The 14,614-nt window shown below is 30.9% G+C and overlaps 1 protein-coding gene and 1 long non-coding RNA gene across 2 annotated transcripts; both read left to right on the top strand.

The window, feature by feature from the left end:
- Positions 1-1,149: 1,149 nt before the first annotated feature.
- Positions 1,150-6,345, top strand: LOC140056847 (uncharacterized). The gene is made up of 4 exons (XR_011846834.1): positions 1,150-1,373; positions 3,811-3,966; positions 4,468-4,533; positions 4,974-6,345. It is a non-coding gene; the product is annotated as an uncharacterized lncRNA (long non-coding RNA).
- Positions 6,346-9,391: 3,046 nt separating this feature from the next.
- LOC140041659 (uncharacterized) lies at positions 9,392-14,236 on the top strand. Its single transcript, XM_072087650.1, has one exon. The coding sequence runs from the start codon at positions 9,392-9,394 to the stop codon at positions 14,234-14,236; it is 4,845 nt and encodes a 1,614-aa protein (XP_071943751.1).
- Positions 14,237-14,614: the final 378 nt, after the last annotated feature.

The raw sequence follows: 14,614 nt of genomic DNA, 5'->3' as shown, positions 1-14,614 counted from the left end.
GATGTTTTAAGCTACTTTTGGATGTTTGTTGTTGGAGAATATTGGATTTCATGTTTTTTTAGGCTAGCAAGTTAGGCCAAGAAGGACAAAAGTCGGCACTGTACGAAGGCGGTGACCTGAATGCCAGAATCTGGGACGATTCGGCCCACTTTTGGGCTGAAACGTCTCGCTTTTAGTCTAAACCAATGATTTTTATCAAGTTTGTAAAGGTGTTTGAACTTCCTTTTTCTGGGTGTTTTCTGCAACACCAAGGCAAAGGGAATGGAACAACATGCTAGTTTTGAATAATCGGGCAAAACGTGTCTTTTTACTAGCCGTTGTTAATGGTGAAATGTGTTTAGGCTAGCGGGACGATTCGGCTCTGAGACGATTCGCCACACTTATATGTATCGGTGTTGATATGCATTTTATAAGCTTTTTCTCCCAAACTTGATTAAACTAATATAATAGCGATAAAGATGAAATAAACCAACAATTTTTAAAACATTGTCGAAAATGTTAATTTTTTAGCCACGCCACGTGGACTATGTAAATGAGTTACGCCCTATATGTTGGCTGAATAGCAAATGCACAAAAGTTTTCAAAGAATAAATTGAATATAAAATTACGTTTTTAGTAATTTATTTTATATATTATTATATCAACATTGCCAATATCAATAAAAAATGGATATTTAAACACCTTTAAAAACTTGATAGATACCACAAAAAAATGTATATAAATTTGGTCTTAAATGAGACGTTTCGGCCCACAAAGTGGGACGTTTCGACTCAAAAGTGCGTTGAATCGTTCCACCAACATTTATATGGGCTTCACTGACTTGTATAGGTAATTATGAGACTATTGTAGGCATATGCTCATATCAGTATATCGACACCTGTACCTATCAAATATGACCATATTTCCTACGTACGCTTCAAAGCTGCTTTTGTTATTATAATACAAACTTTATTTTACAGGTGGGGGCGTTGTTGCTTCTAATTTGTTCCCATCATGCATCGCGAACGGTATTTGCTAAACCTTATTGCACGATTGTATGGTTATAAGTGTCAATATAGACGAAAACTTACGTTATATTAGAAAAAAAAAGTTGTTTTACATTTATCACTTTATATAATTATTTGCTTAAACGAAACATTTAACTTGAAGCAAGTTAATATTGTCGTTATCGTTTATTTTGTGGGGTTTTTTTTGGCGACGATTGCATGCCATACTTGTAATACTGTTTCGTTCATCAATCGGAGCATCGCCTAGTCTGTGACGCACATGTTTTGATATCCATATTAATTAGTCTAGCTCGTTTGTGAGACAAGACGCGATTGCATATTAACAAATTTTGGATTTGAATTTAATACTAGGCGTATAAGAAACAGGTAAGATGTTTTTGGATACTTTTGGATGTTTGTTTTACTTTTAGGCTAGCAAGTTAGGCCAAGAAGGACAAAAGTCGGCACTGTACTCCCGAAGAAGGCGATGACCTGAATGCCAAAATCTGGCTCGATTCGGCCCACTTTTTGGCCGAAACGTTTCGCTTTTAGTCTAAACCAATGATTGTTAATATACATTTTTGGGGTATTTATCAAGTTTGTAAAGGTATTTCAACTTCCTTGTCTAGGCCTTTTCTGCCACACCAAGGCATGTAGTGTATTTCGGTGTAGAAAGTAGGAAAAAAGCCACCCCTGTATAAAGCCACCACTGTTAAAAGCAACCCAACAATGGACTATACCATTTAAAAATGGGGGTGTCATGTAATCAACTTCTATTTAATTGTGTGTTATGAATAGGAATTTAGCATGAATTACAACATTTTATTAAACTTAGGATTGACAAATGTCGAAATAAAAAATATCACATAGTCCTTATACAATGAATAAGTATTGATATTTATAAACAGTCTGTCTAATTAAAAACATTACATTAAATTGAATGAATAAATAAATGAAGTACACAAAATTATATTTAATTATATCAGTTTAACAGTTTTGAGAGATAATAATTGTTTTATATTTACAAATACTGTACATTAAAAGCAAGTCTTTGGTCGCAAGATACTTTAATCGTATGGCATAACCTAGTGCAGTCATAGTTTGATTTTGACCTGTCGGTTGTACTTAGAAATTATGTTATAGTCTAGAGTTGCTCTTAACTGTTGATTTGGTAATGTGTTTAGATGGCACTGGTTTTCCTCGCTTTACAAGTTCAATTAAAGTCACTGAAGATGCTTCATCTCTTTTGATTGCATTGATTGATGACCAGATAGATTGGTTTGTATGACCAGTGTAGTTAAGATGCTTTCTATTCCAGGATTCACAAATGTTGTTTGTCCTCGGTTCACAGTTTAATGTCAGGTGATAAACGTTCCATAGGTCTATGTCAAACATTGGTGGGATCTTTCTGAAGATACAATTAAATATTTAAATAATCATATTTAATAAAATTGTATACAGTATATTACAACATTTGGTTAAGAAAGGCCTAAAGATAAAATAAAATGTGTCACATCATGATATAGAACAAATCCGAAGAAGACATGACATATGGCTGGTATTGGTAACTATCTACTATCAAGGTTTGCTTTGAGTTATTCAGTGAGTGGTTTTTTTGCTTGCTTGAAATAAGGATATATTTCATCCTGGTGACAGAGAAATTAAGCCACATTAGGTTTGTTGTTATTAATTTTAGAAAGATTGAGACTTTGTTTATATGAAGATATACTCTAATTACACAAGTAAGTTTTAATACATTGTGTGTATATGTTTCTATATGTTTTTTGTTGTGGTATAATTTGTTTTTCGTCACATTCACAATGTAACCCTATTTTCTGTGTTCCTTTTTTGGTACATATCATTATCATGTTTTACAACAGTGTATTTAAGTTTACAAATTTCATGTGTAGGTTAGCTAGTTAAGCCAAGAAGGACAAAAAGCCGGTGCATTGTGAGGATCCGAGACAATTTGGCCCTGAGGCGATTTGGCCCGAAACTTTCCACTTTTTGGGCCGAAATGTCTCACTTTCTGGGTTGAAACATCTAATTTTATCCAACCAATAATTATTTGGGTATTTAAACAATTTTCAAACTTAATTTTTTATGACATATTTTGGATCAGGTGCCGTTTTTTTGTGCCACTTCGACCACCTGTATGTACTATACTATTGTATATTATAATGATAAGGCTGTGGTGAATTGTTTATGTAACTTACAGTACATGGAACAATACAGAAAGAAATATTAATTAATTATCCATGGATTGTTAACAAAGGAAACTTCTTCAATAGCACACATTAAACCCAGTGTATTTAATAAACTTCAGCTTAGTCAAATATCAGTCATGATTTCAGATTACGCGATTGCCTGTTTCGGGATGCAAAATGATACTTTGTTGTATATTTTACACATTATGTTGATGTTTGCTGATTTTGGTCGAAATAAATGATTTGAATTGAAGAAAATAAATAATAAATAAAATACATTTTTTGGATCACACAGTAGTGTAATAAATTAAATTGTTTTTAACATAATGGAGAAACAAAGATGTTAAAACAAAAGAATAAAATGGATATAAAACAGACATATATAGGCCTACTGTATATTGTTGTACACAAAAAGCCTAACAATGAGTTGCTACTAATAATGATAATTTTAAAATAGGCTTAATTTATAATATTAAAATAACAAATAAAATTTGGCAGCCATAAATGGTCACGCGGACCGATTTTTGCAACCAGAAAACCCGTCCGCCGGGCCAATTTTGATGTTACCATTGAAGAATATTTCAAATGTTATTAAATTAATGTACTTTTTCTTACAGGTTGTTGGTACGTGTTAGTTGTTTTGTTCTCTTCTTCAACTAAGGATAAATTTAATCGTGGTAACAGAGAAATTGATTCACAACATTTTTTTGTATTATTAACTTTAGAAAGATTTAGCCTTTGTTTATGAAGATATACTCAATTTCATTACACAAGTAAGTTTAAAAACATTAATTTGTGTGTATATTTTTTTCTGTGTGTCTTTGTACAGTATATTTATTAATATTGATCATGATCAAGCATGATGTAGTATAGAGTTTGTATAACATAATTTAATTAATGCAGTTTTAAGTCTCTTCTTTAAAAAACTCTGTGAGACCGCAGTTTAAGAGCAGTCTATAAATACTTAGTGTTATAATTATTAGTATTATTTTAAGGTACTGTAGAAGGTCTACTGAAACATGTTTTTTCAGCTACAGTACCAAATAGATAATTTAATATGATTAACTTGTGCTTTTTATTTGATATGTATAAAAATATAGGCCTACAAATAATTTGTTTATGAGTGAAGTGGTATAATTTCATGAATACAGTATTTATTAAATATTATGTGGCTCACAATTCTCTAATTAAGTGATAGGAAATTTACTTAGGTGTGTTATAATAGTAATTATGAAGCATGTTCTGATACTTAATATATATTTTTATAATTACAGGTCAAGAGAGAAATTTAATTTAACTTACCAGTTTCTGGCAGTGGCAGTTACATGTAAATCAGTGTTGTAAGTAAATTTGTATTTTAAGGAATTAAAAAAAAATGGTATACTGCTTAATAGTTGACAATAATACAGTATTTACACTTATCTATCCCATAAATGGAAACAAATGTTTAAATATGGATGTGTATGGTTGACGAATATGTTTTCGAAAAAATGATGATGTATTCTATTTCACAATTAAATCAGACTAATTACTGAACAAAACTTTCAATTACATGTTGTTAAATTTGTTTTAATGATACCAAATTGAGGAATAATTTTTTCATGTGAATAATTGTTTGCGAACCATTTTTTTTGTCAAAGTGAATTACTATTATGTGACAAAAAACAACAAAAACATTTAAATAATTTTATTTTAGGGGGACAATATATGTTTAAACAAAGAAAAAAGAAAACTTTACATTATTGCATATATAAATAATTTGTATTTTTTTTGTTTTCAGATTTGGAGTGGATAATTGTGTGAAAGAAATCAAACTTGAATACCAAACTTGAATACCAAACTCCAATAACAAACTTGAAAACCAAACTTGAAAACCAAACTTGAATACCAAACTTGAAAACCAAACTTGAATACCAAACTTGAATACCAAACTTGAATACCAAACTTGAAAACCAAACTTGAAAACCAAACTTGAAAACCAAACTTGAAAACCAAACTTGAAAACCAAACTTGAAAACCAAACTTGACAACCAAACTTGAAAACCAAACTTGAAAACCAAACTTGAAAACCAAACTTGAAAACCAAACTTGAAAACCAAACTTGAATACCAAACTTGAATACCAAACTTGAATACCAAACTTGAATACCAAACTTGGAAACAAAATTTGTGAACATAGCTAAACAAATAAATTAATCAAAAAATAAAATTGTAATTATAGATTAAATCAGAATATAATCTTAGAATTGTATTTATAATATAAGAATACTTTAAAGAAAGTATTTCCTCAACGTTTGAATAAAGAGAAGAAGAACTTAATTATTATATTAAATATTATTATTATTGAAATTTTAGAATACATAGATTAATTGTCATAGGAATTGAAAAAACAAGGGAAGGCATAATGGATATGTATGAATTCATAACAGTAGTTAATGATATACTAAACATACTTTATGAATGCTGTTTATGTGACAATGTTATTAAAGAAGATGCAATTAATATTAAAAAGCAAAAAATTGTCAATACATGTGATGTCAATACTTGTAATGTCAAATCAATTGAAGATGATATTAAAGTAAATAAGACATTTAGAAGCAATTTTGTGAATTGTATAACAAGAAACGAAATACAACAACTCTCCGGTGGTGGTGGCTCACAACGTTTAAGAGACAAGAAGGGTCGTTTTGTCAAAACCAAAAAGCATAATAATAAAGAATCACGATCAGACCACGATAAATCAGGAAAGGTTGGTGAAAATATCATTCCTGAGAAAAGTGACAGTTTAAAACTGAATAGCTATGAGGAAATGAAATATATAGAAGGAAACAGTAAAGCAACTGGTTATATGATAGCACCAAGTAAAAGACTTGACCGTAGTAGTGTTGCAGATCATGAATTAAAGAAAAGTGAATTGAAAATTGAGGGACAGACAAACGCATCTAATGCAAAGACTAGGCAGAATACTAAAGCTAAAAATGAATGTGAACAAAATAATAGTGATCAAAATATGGATATTAAAGTTTCAACACATCTATGCAATATATCTGATGATACAATTAAAGAAAGTACTCTGTGTTTGAATGTTAAAAGTAATACAAATAAAAGTTTTTTAAAACCATGTAGCATTTCTAATAATGTAACTGTAGCACAGAGTTTAAAGAACAAGAGTTGTCGTTTTGTCAAAAGTAAAACTCTTAATAAGAAACAATCACATGATTGTTTGAAATTGAATTCAAAATTTGACGATAAAATGGAACAGGTTAGTAGAAATATTGTTCCGGACAACAACGACATTTCAGAAATGAAAACTGACGAAAATTGTAAAATGAAATGTAATGAATATTACGGTAACACAGAAGCTGGTGATGTACCAAATAGTAATAGTGAAATGAATGAATCTAGTATAACACCATATAACGATTTTGATGTTACAGATCATGAAAATAATACATGTGCAAATTATGAGTTTTCAGACGTAGGCCCATTAATAATTGATAATGGACAACAAAAAACATCCAATGGAAAAATTAAAGCTAAAAGTGAAAGTAAGCAATTGAATAATACTGATCAAACTCTGGATATCAACGTTTCAACAAATGTTGTAGATGAGGATATTAAAAAAATAGAGAAGCTTCCACCGTCAAATGATAAAGCTAACATTAATAAAAGTGTGTTCAACCATTGTAAGAGTATTACTAATAATGTGTTAGCACAGGGTAGTTTTAATCAAGGAGATTCTCGGTTTGGCTTTTCACGTGGTAAGCAGTGTGTTCCAAATAGTCTTGTCGCTATTCTTTATTCAACAATGAGAAATGGAAATGAATTTTTCTCTACTGATCTTGACGAAATATTGACTCTTGGAAATGAGTTGTACTATTACATTCAAAAAGATTCCACTATGCATGAGGACCTTTTGATGATTTCTGAACTGCCGAACGAATTAGATATTTTGAATAACACATTTGTAATCCTTCCCAGTGAATCAGTGTTTGGCATTATAGATGGGGATTTCGAATTGATGGCTGAGTGTGGCGCTTTGTCATTAAATCAAGCTCTTGAACAAGAATTACACCAACATGATGCATGTTTCATGAGTTTCAATAGAAGTACATTCTCCATAATTAAACGTTTAAATGGTTTCCTTATATTTGATCCACATGCAAGAGATCGATTTGGTTGTGTTAGTGGACATGGAAAGAGCATTTTAGTTTACAGTACATCTTGGCAATGTGTATACAGTTATTGTATAAAATTAGCAAGGTCAATGAATTGTAATTTACATCACACTGAGTTTGAACTGACTGGGATAAATGTTCAAAATAAATCTATGGATTCTTCTATCAGGTTAAATGATAACTGTGAACAAAAAGGATCAAAACATATCGATGTTGATGCACCTAGTACTTGTCAGTATAAATTATCTGATAAAAATGTTGATTCCAAAATTAAAGGTCAAACACATAATAGAGAGGGGGATGGCGACATTGAAATCGTTAATGTTGAATATGGAGACAAACCTGACAAGAATTTTAAATTTGTTCCACTCTTAGAAGCACAAAAGAAACACATATGTAATAAGTTAGGCATTAATTTTGAACATTCATGTAGTGTTAATAACAGAGAGAGTCATATTGGCCATCCTCTACAGATTAAGCATATTACTGGTGATGGTAATTGTTTTTATCGTGCGATTTCATACACTATATCTGGGACGGAAAATAATCATTTGATTTTAAGAAGAGCAATTGTTAATCATTTATTGGACACTGATGAAATATTTAACGATACATTTAGTCATGAATTTAGAACCGTTAAAGAATATGTATTTAAAAATAGAGTTATGGATAATGGAACATGGGCTTCTAACACTGAAATAAGTGCGATGGCAAACTTGCTTAAAACAGATATTTATTCGTTCAATGATCAATTTTTGACATGGCAAATGTTTTCTGCCAAAAAGCCAGGAATAATAAATGATGTTACAACTGACAACGGTATGTATATTCTGTACACCGGCAATGTGCATTTTGATGTAGTGGAATCTGTCGATATCAATTCAAATTGTGTTCAGGAAACAAGAAAACTTGATGTGAATACGTCTTCGGAAAAAACGTTTTCAAATGTAGAGGCGACTGTAATGACATCTGGCAATAAACGAAAACGAATAAAAGACCAGAGCCATGACACACTGGAAGACGTTATAGAACCAAAACAAAAACAGAACAGAAATGTTGCAGGACTTTGTTCTAATAACGAAGTAAAGACATTAAGAAGAAAGAGAAAACAATCTCAACAAATTAAAAGACAAAACAACAAAATCCAAATGAGAATGAAACGTTTCAATGAAAATGCTAGCATAATAGATGCTAAAATAAACAAATATCAAACCGATTCTGTATACAGAGAAGAAAAGAAACGTAAAATGAAAGAGGCCCAAAAAATAAAGTATGAGGAGGATGATTATAAAATTCAAAAAAGAAAAGAAAACAGAGAAAAACAGCAGAAACGGTATAGATGTGAACCTGTATATAACCTTAACATACGAAGTAAGACGAGGCAACATTACAACGATAATTGTGGTTACCGAACCAACAAAAAATTTAAAAGTGTACTAAATTATAAATTAAATGAAACATTTAGGCAAAACTTAAAAAAAAGGAGAAAAAAGATGTATCACAATAATTTACTATTTAGACAAAACTTGAAGCAAAAATTAGCAGCAAAGTATCGCAATAATTCAAAATTCAGGGAAAACTTGAGGCAAAAATTAGCAGCAAAGTATCGCAATAATTCAAAATTCAGGGAAAACTTGAGGCAACAATTGACAAAGAAATATCACAGTAATTCTAGATTTCAACAAAAATGTAAGCAAAGGTTTACAGAAAAGTATCATGGTGATGAAGGGTTTCGAAAAAATGTTGTGAAAAAAAGCATCAAGCATCGTGAAATACGGAAACAAAAAAAGTGTAAGTTTGATTTTGTTTTGAAAAACTTTAGAGAAACAATTTCTCATGGTCCTGAATATGTTTGTTGTGTATGCTTTAAAATTTTATTTAAAAATCAAGTAATGAAGTGCATCAAAGCTAAGTACGAAAATAGGACATGTATAAATGAAAAGTATTTGCATACTTGCAACGATAAATGTAATAAATCACCAAGATGTTTTTTATGGATTTGTTTCACATGCCACAAAAAAATGTTACATGGCAAAGTTCCCGCAGAAGCCAGTTCAAACAATTTACAATTACATGATATTCCTCCTGAATTAAAGAGTTTAAACAATTTAGAGCAACATTTGATAGGATTAAATATTCCTTTTATGAAATTAATGAATTTACCGAAAGGCGGACAGAACGGGATACATGGACCAGTTGTATGTGTACCATCAAATACAATTGAAACTGTAAAAATACTGCCTAGACCAAAGGCCGATGATCAGTTAATATCAGTAAAATTGAAGCGAAAATTGTCTTACAAGGGTTATTATAAATACAAATTTGTTAACACAACCAATGTTATTCAAGCTCTAGAATATTTACAAGATCACAACAAATGGTATTTTGATGTAGCTATTGATGAAAAATGGCACAATTACTTATCGAAAGAAAACATTCAAAGTGCAAATGATAATGTAGAAGATCAACAGACTTGTGTAGAAAACAATGACGAAGATGAAGTAGAAGACAGATTGTGTGGTGTTGCCTTTGACACAAGTTTGCAACCTGTTGATAGACGACAAAATGTGGTTGATGAATATTTTCGTGATATAATTTGTTGTGCACCATGTGAAAACAATAGTCCAATTGCATTGTTAAGTAATGAAAGCAATGAAGCAAAATCATTCCCGGTGTTATTTCCAACAGGTCAACCAACATTCCACGATGCTAGAGATGTTAAAATAACACTTGGACGTTATTTACAAAATAGATTAATGCATATAGACAACAGATTTGCAAACAATACAGAATTCATATTTTATGCTCAATCTATATATGAACTTCAACAAATTTTATCGAGTATTTCCATTGCTTTGCGAAAAGGGTCGAGTAAAAAGGATGATTTTAGTAAACTAACTATATCTGATTTGAAAAATGCTAACAAAATTGAGGAGATTTTGAAATCTGATATGGGTTATAAATTTTTAAAACAAATACGCGGAACTCCGCCTTACTGGCAAGCAACACAGAAAGATGTAATAGCAATGGTAAGACAGATTGGCAAGCCAGCATTCTTTCTTTCATTTTCAAGTGCAGATTTCCGCTGGAAAGAAATAATGACGACTTTATTAAGTCAAACAGGAGACCAACGAAATATCGATGAATTGGAATGGACAGACAAATGTAATTTGCTAAAATCGAATCCAGTGACTGTTGCCAGAATGTTTGACAAACGCTTTCATACTTTTTTGAAAAGAGTAATTTTGTCTGAAGCAAATCCTATTGGTAAAGTTATAGATTATTTTTACAGAATTGAATTTCAAATGAGAGGAAGTCCACATGTTCATATGTTAGTGTGGGTCGAAAATGCTCCTGTTTTTGGTTTAGATGAAGATAAGAAAATTGTTGATTTTGTTGATAAGTATATTTCTTGTGCCGTACCATGCAAAATTGTAGATCCTGAAATGAATGAAATTGTTTCAAGTGTCCAGATTCACAGTAAAAAGCATTCGAAATCGTGTAAGAAAAAGGGAACAAATTGTAGATTTAATTTTCCTAGACAACCTTCTGAAAAAACATTTGTTATGAGGCTTATTGTGGATAAAAACAATGATGATAAGGATGCCACTAAACAGGCGAAAGAGTTATTAACAAAAGTAAAAGATGCTGTGTCAAATGAAGAAACGTATCAAAAGGCAAAAGAACTTTTTCAAAGTTTAGGCATTACACAGAATGCATTTGAGGATGCAAATAATTGTATAGCTACTGAAGAAAAGATTGTTATAAAGAGAAACCCTCAAGATGTGTGGGTAAATCAGTATAATCCTTCCTTATTGAGAGCATGGAATGCTAATATGGATATTCAGTATATTACAAATGTATATGCATGTATTATTTACCTTGTGTCATACATGTCGAAATCTGAGCGGGAAATGGGCTTACTGTTATCTCATGCAGCATCAGAAATGAAAGAAGGAAATGAAGATGTTGGAAAAAGTTTACGAAAACTTGGTCATGTGTATATGAATAATCGAGAAGTGTCTGCACAAGAAAGTGTTTATCGTGTCTGTGGTTTGAGGTTAAAAGAATGTTCAAGAAAAGTTGAATTTATCCCTGTAGGACCTAATCCTGTTAGAATGAGTTTACCACTAAACGTAATTAAAAATAAACCTGATGATGATAGAAGCCCATGGTTGCCAAATAAAATTGACAAATATAAAGCTCGCCCTCATAGTTCTGAATTCAATAATATGTGTCTTGCAACATTTTGCTCTAACTATAGAATTATTAGTTCATCTGAAACGAAGGGAAACAAACAAAAGAAGAATGTATTTCATTTACAAAACAACTTAGGATTCATCCAGAAAAGAACAAGAACCGGAAATGCTATTGTACGATATCCTCGGTTTCCTGTAAATTCAGCATCAGAAAAATATTTTCTGAGTATATTGCAATTATTTCTTCCATTTCGAGCAGAAAAACAATTAAAACCACCGAAATTTCAAACTTTTGAACAATTCTACGAAAAAGGATCTGTCAAATTATGTGGAAGTCAATTGCAAAAAGTAAAGATCATAGTTCAAGGAAACATGAAACTCTATGAAAAAAGCGCTGATGATGTTGAGGACGCACAAGAGTTCTTAGCAAAATTTGGACCACAAGAAGATGCATGGGGTCTATTATGTCCAGAAACTGAAAAAGAAAGATTAGATCATCCAACACCAAATGTAGATATTGATGATAAAGAAAATGAATTTTTTATTCCAGATTTTGGACTAAAAAATAAATCATCTACTATAGAGTGCAATTCATCTTATATTTCAAGACCCGAATTGAATAAAATGATTCGATCTTTAAATAAAAAACAACAACAGATATTTTACAAGACAAGACAATGGTGCTTAGACAAAGTTAATGGTAAAACACCTGAATCGTTTTACACTTTTATAACTGGAGGCGCAGGAACTGGTAAAAGTCATTTAGTAAATTGTATTTATAATGAAGCAACCCGTATTCTTGGTAAAATTATGGAGAATCCAGACGATTTTTCAATATTAAAGTTAGCTCCTACGGGGATTGCAGCATATAATATTCAAGGTAAAACAATACATAGTGCGTTGTCTATTCCGATTTGTATCTCACTTCCTTATCAACCACTCGGGGAAGAAAAAATAAGTGCACTTCGTAATCAATTGGGTCAGTTGCAAATTGTTATTATCGATGAAATATCAATGGTAAATCAAACGTTACTTTGGTATATCCACGGAAGATTAAGACAAATAAAACAAATACGCAATGATAGTCCTTTTGGTAACATTTCAGTAATTGCAGTAGGTGATTTTTATCAGTTACCTCCTGTGATGGGGAGTTCTTTGTATACAGACACATTGGAAGGCTCATTATGGATTGATAACTTTAGACAAATACAATTAGATCAAATCATGAGACAAAAGGAAGATAACGAATTCGCTTTGTTGTTAAACAAATTGCGTACAAAAGAAAAAAATTACTGTTTATCTGATAAAGATTTATTAACTTTGAAATCACGGGAAACAGGTGAACAATGTGAAGATGCCGTTCATATATACCCATGTAATAAACAAGTTAATGAATGGAATAAGAAAATGTTGCATAAAACCTGTACGAATATTATATGCATTCAAGCAGAAGATATTGTAGTTAACAGCAAAAAAGAACACAGAAAGTGCGATATACCTCGCAAATCACGTAAAACTAATTTATTAAATTATTTGTGGATTGCACCTAATGCTAGAGTGATGTTGATTAAAAATGTAGATGTTAAAAAAGGCTTAACAAATGGATGTATGGGATATGTTAAAGAAATAACCAAACATTATCAAAACTCAAAACCAATATCTATTAAAGTGAAATTTGACAATAATGAAATTGGTATTCAGTTAATTGAAGCGTTTCAAGAATCTATTGGCAGCAAATACAGCCGAAAACAATTTCCTCTCAAATTAGCTTATGCATGTACAGTTCATAAAGTGCAAGGGATGACAATGAATAAGGCATCAGTTAGCCTTAAAAATACGTTTCTGCCTGGACAAGCATACGTAGGTTTAAGTCGTGTTACCTCAATATCTGGACTTACCATTGAACATTTTAATCCTAACCTGATTTATTGTGATCCAAAAATAAAGATATGCTTAAATAAAATGGATTCATGTGTAGGCCTACATTGTGATAAAGAAGTTCATGATTACGATTTTTCCATAATGTTACATAACATTCAAGGGCTAAAACAACATTTTGTTGATCTTCAGTCTAATCAGTTGTTTATGAATTCTAGTATTATATGTCTAACTGAAACATGGTTAAGTCAGGATGAAGATGTTTATGACTTCAGTATAGACCCATATAAATTATACCGACAAGCAAGATATAACTCGTATTCTAATAAAAATCGTCTAACTTCAAAATTAAAAAATCAGGCTCATGGTGGCGTCGCAGTGTATACCAAAAACACATTTGTTAGTAGATTAGACATATGTAATATTGATATAGAAGTAATTTCATTTTTAATAACGTGTCCAAGTTCAGTTGTTGTATCAGTGATTTATCGACCTCCGAGCTACGACATCAATGAATTCTGTCAAAATTTAAGGAAACTATTGGAAAAGTTACACCAGGTAAATATAAAATCTGTCATAATGGGTGACTTTAATGAAAATATTTTAAAACAAACTTCCAGAGTCAATAATGTAATGTTAGAGAATGGGTACCAGCAGCATGTTACATGTTCAACTACGGAAAACAATACATTAATTGATCATGTTTATAGCAAATGTCTAGACTCATTACAAGCCAAAGTGATTCCAATTTATTATAGCTATCATGAGGCAATTCAAATTAAATTTTAATTAGAATATTCCAAAATGACCTTAAATGTTTATATCACATGTCATGATCGAAAATAATAGTTAGGTTACATTAATTTCAAATTTGCGAATAACCTTCTAAACTAACTATCCACCTAGTGTGAAAAATATTAATAAAGGGTTTTCATTTATTAATTGTTCAAAAATTAGCTCATTCAATATTATACTGTCCCTTTACAAACTATACAAGTATATTTATATTTCATTCAATTACTTTTATTATTTTTATGAATTGAAAATGAAATGAAAAATCTGTCCAACTTAAATATCATACCATAAAACTAAATCCAAATAAAGAGTGCCAAGCCTTGATTCAACATTTCGATCTTTATTTGATCATCATAAATATCATCATCAGGT

Source organism: Antedon mediterranea, chromosome 1 (assembly GCF_964355755.1).
Source record: "Antedon mediterranea chromosome 1, ecAntMedi1.1, whole genome shotgun sequence".
NCBI lineage: Eukaryota > Metazoa > Echinodermata > Crinoidea > Comatulida > Antedonidae > Antedon > Antedon mediterranea.
The sequence above is the reverse complement of the archived record's forward strand: the minus strand, read 5'-3'. Positions and strand labels throughout refer to the sequence as shown.

Coding starts and splice junctions, on each gene's coding strand:
- LOC140041659 (XM_072087650.1), top strand. CDS start 9,392: ATGTTACATGGCAAAGTTCCCGCAGAAGCCAGTTCAAACAATTTACAA.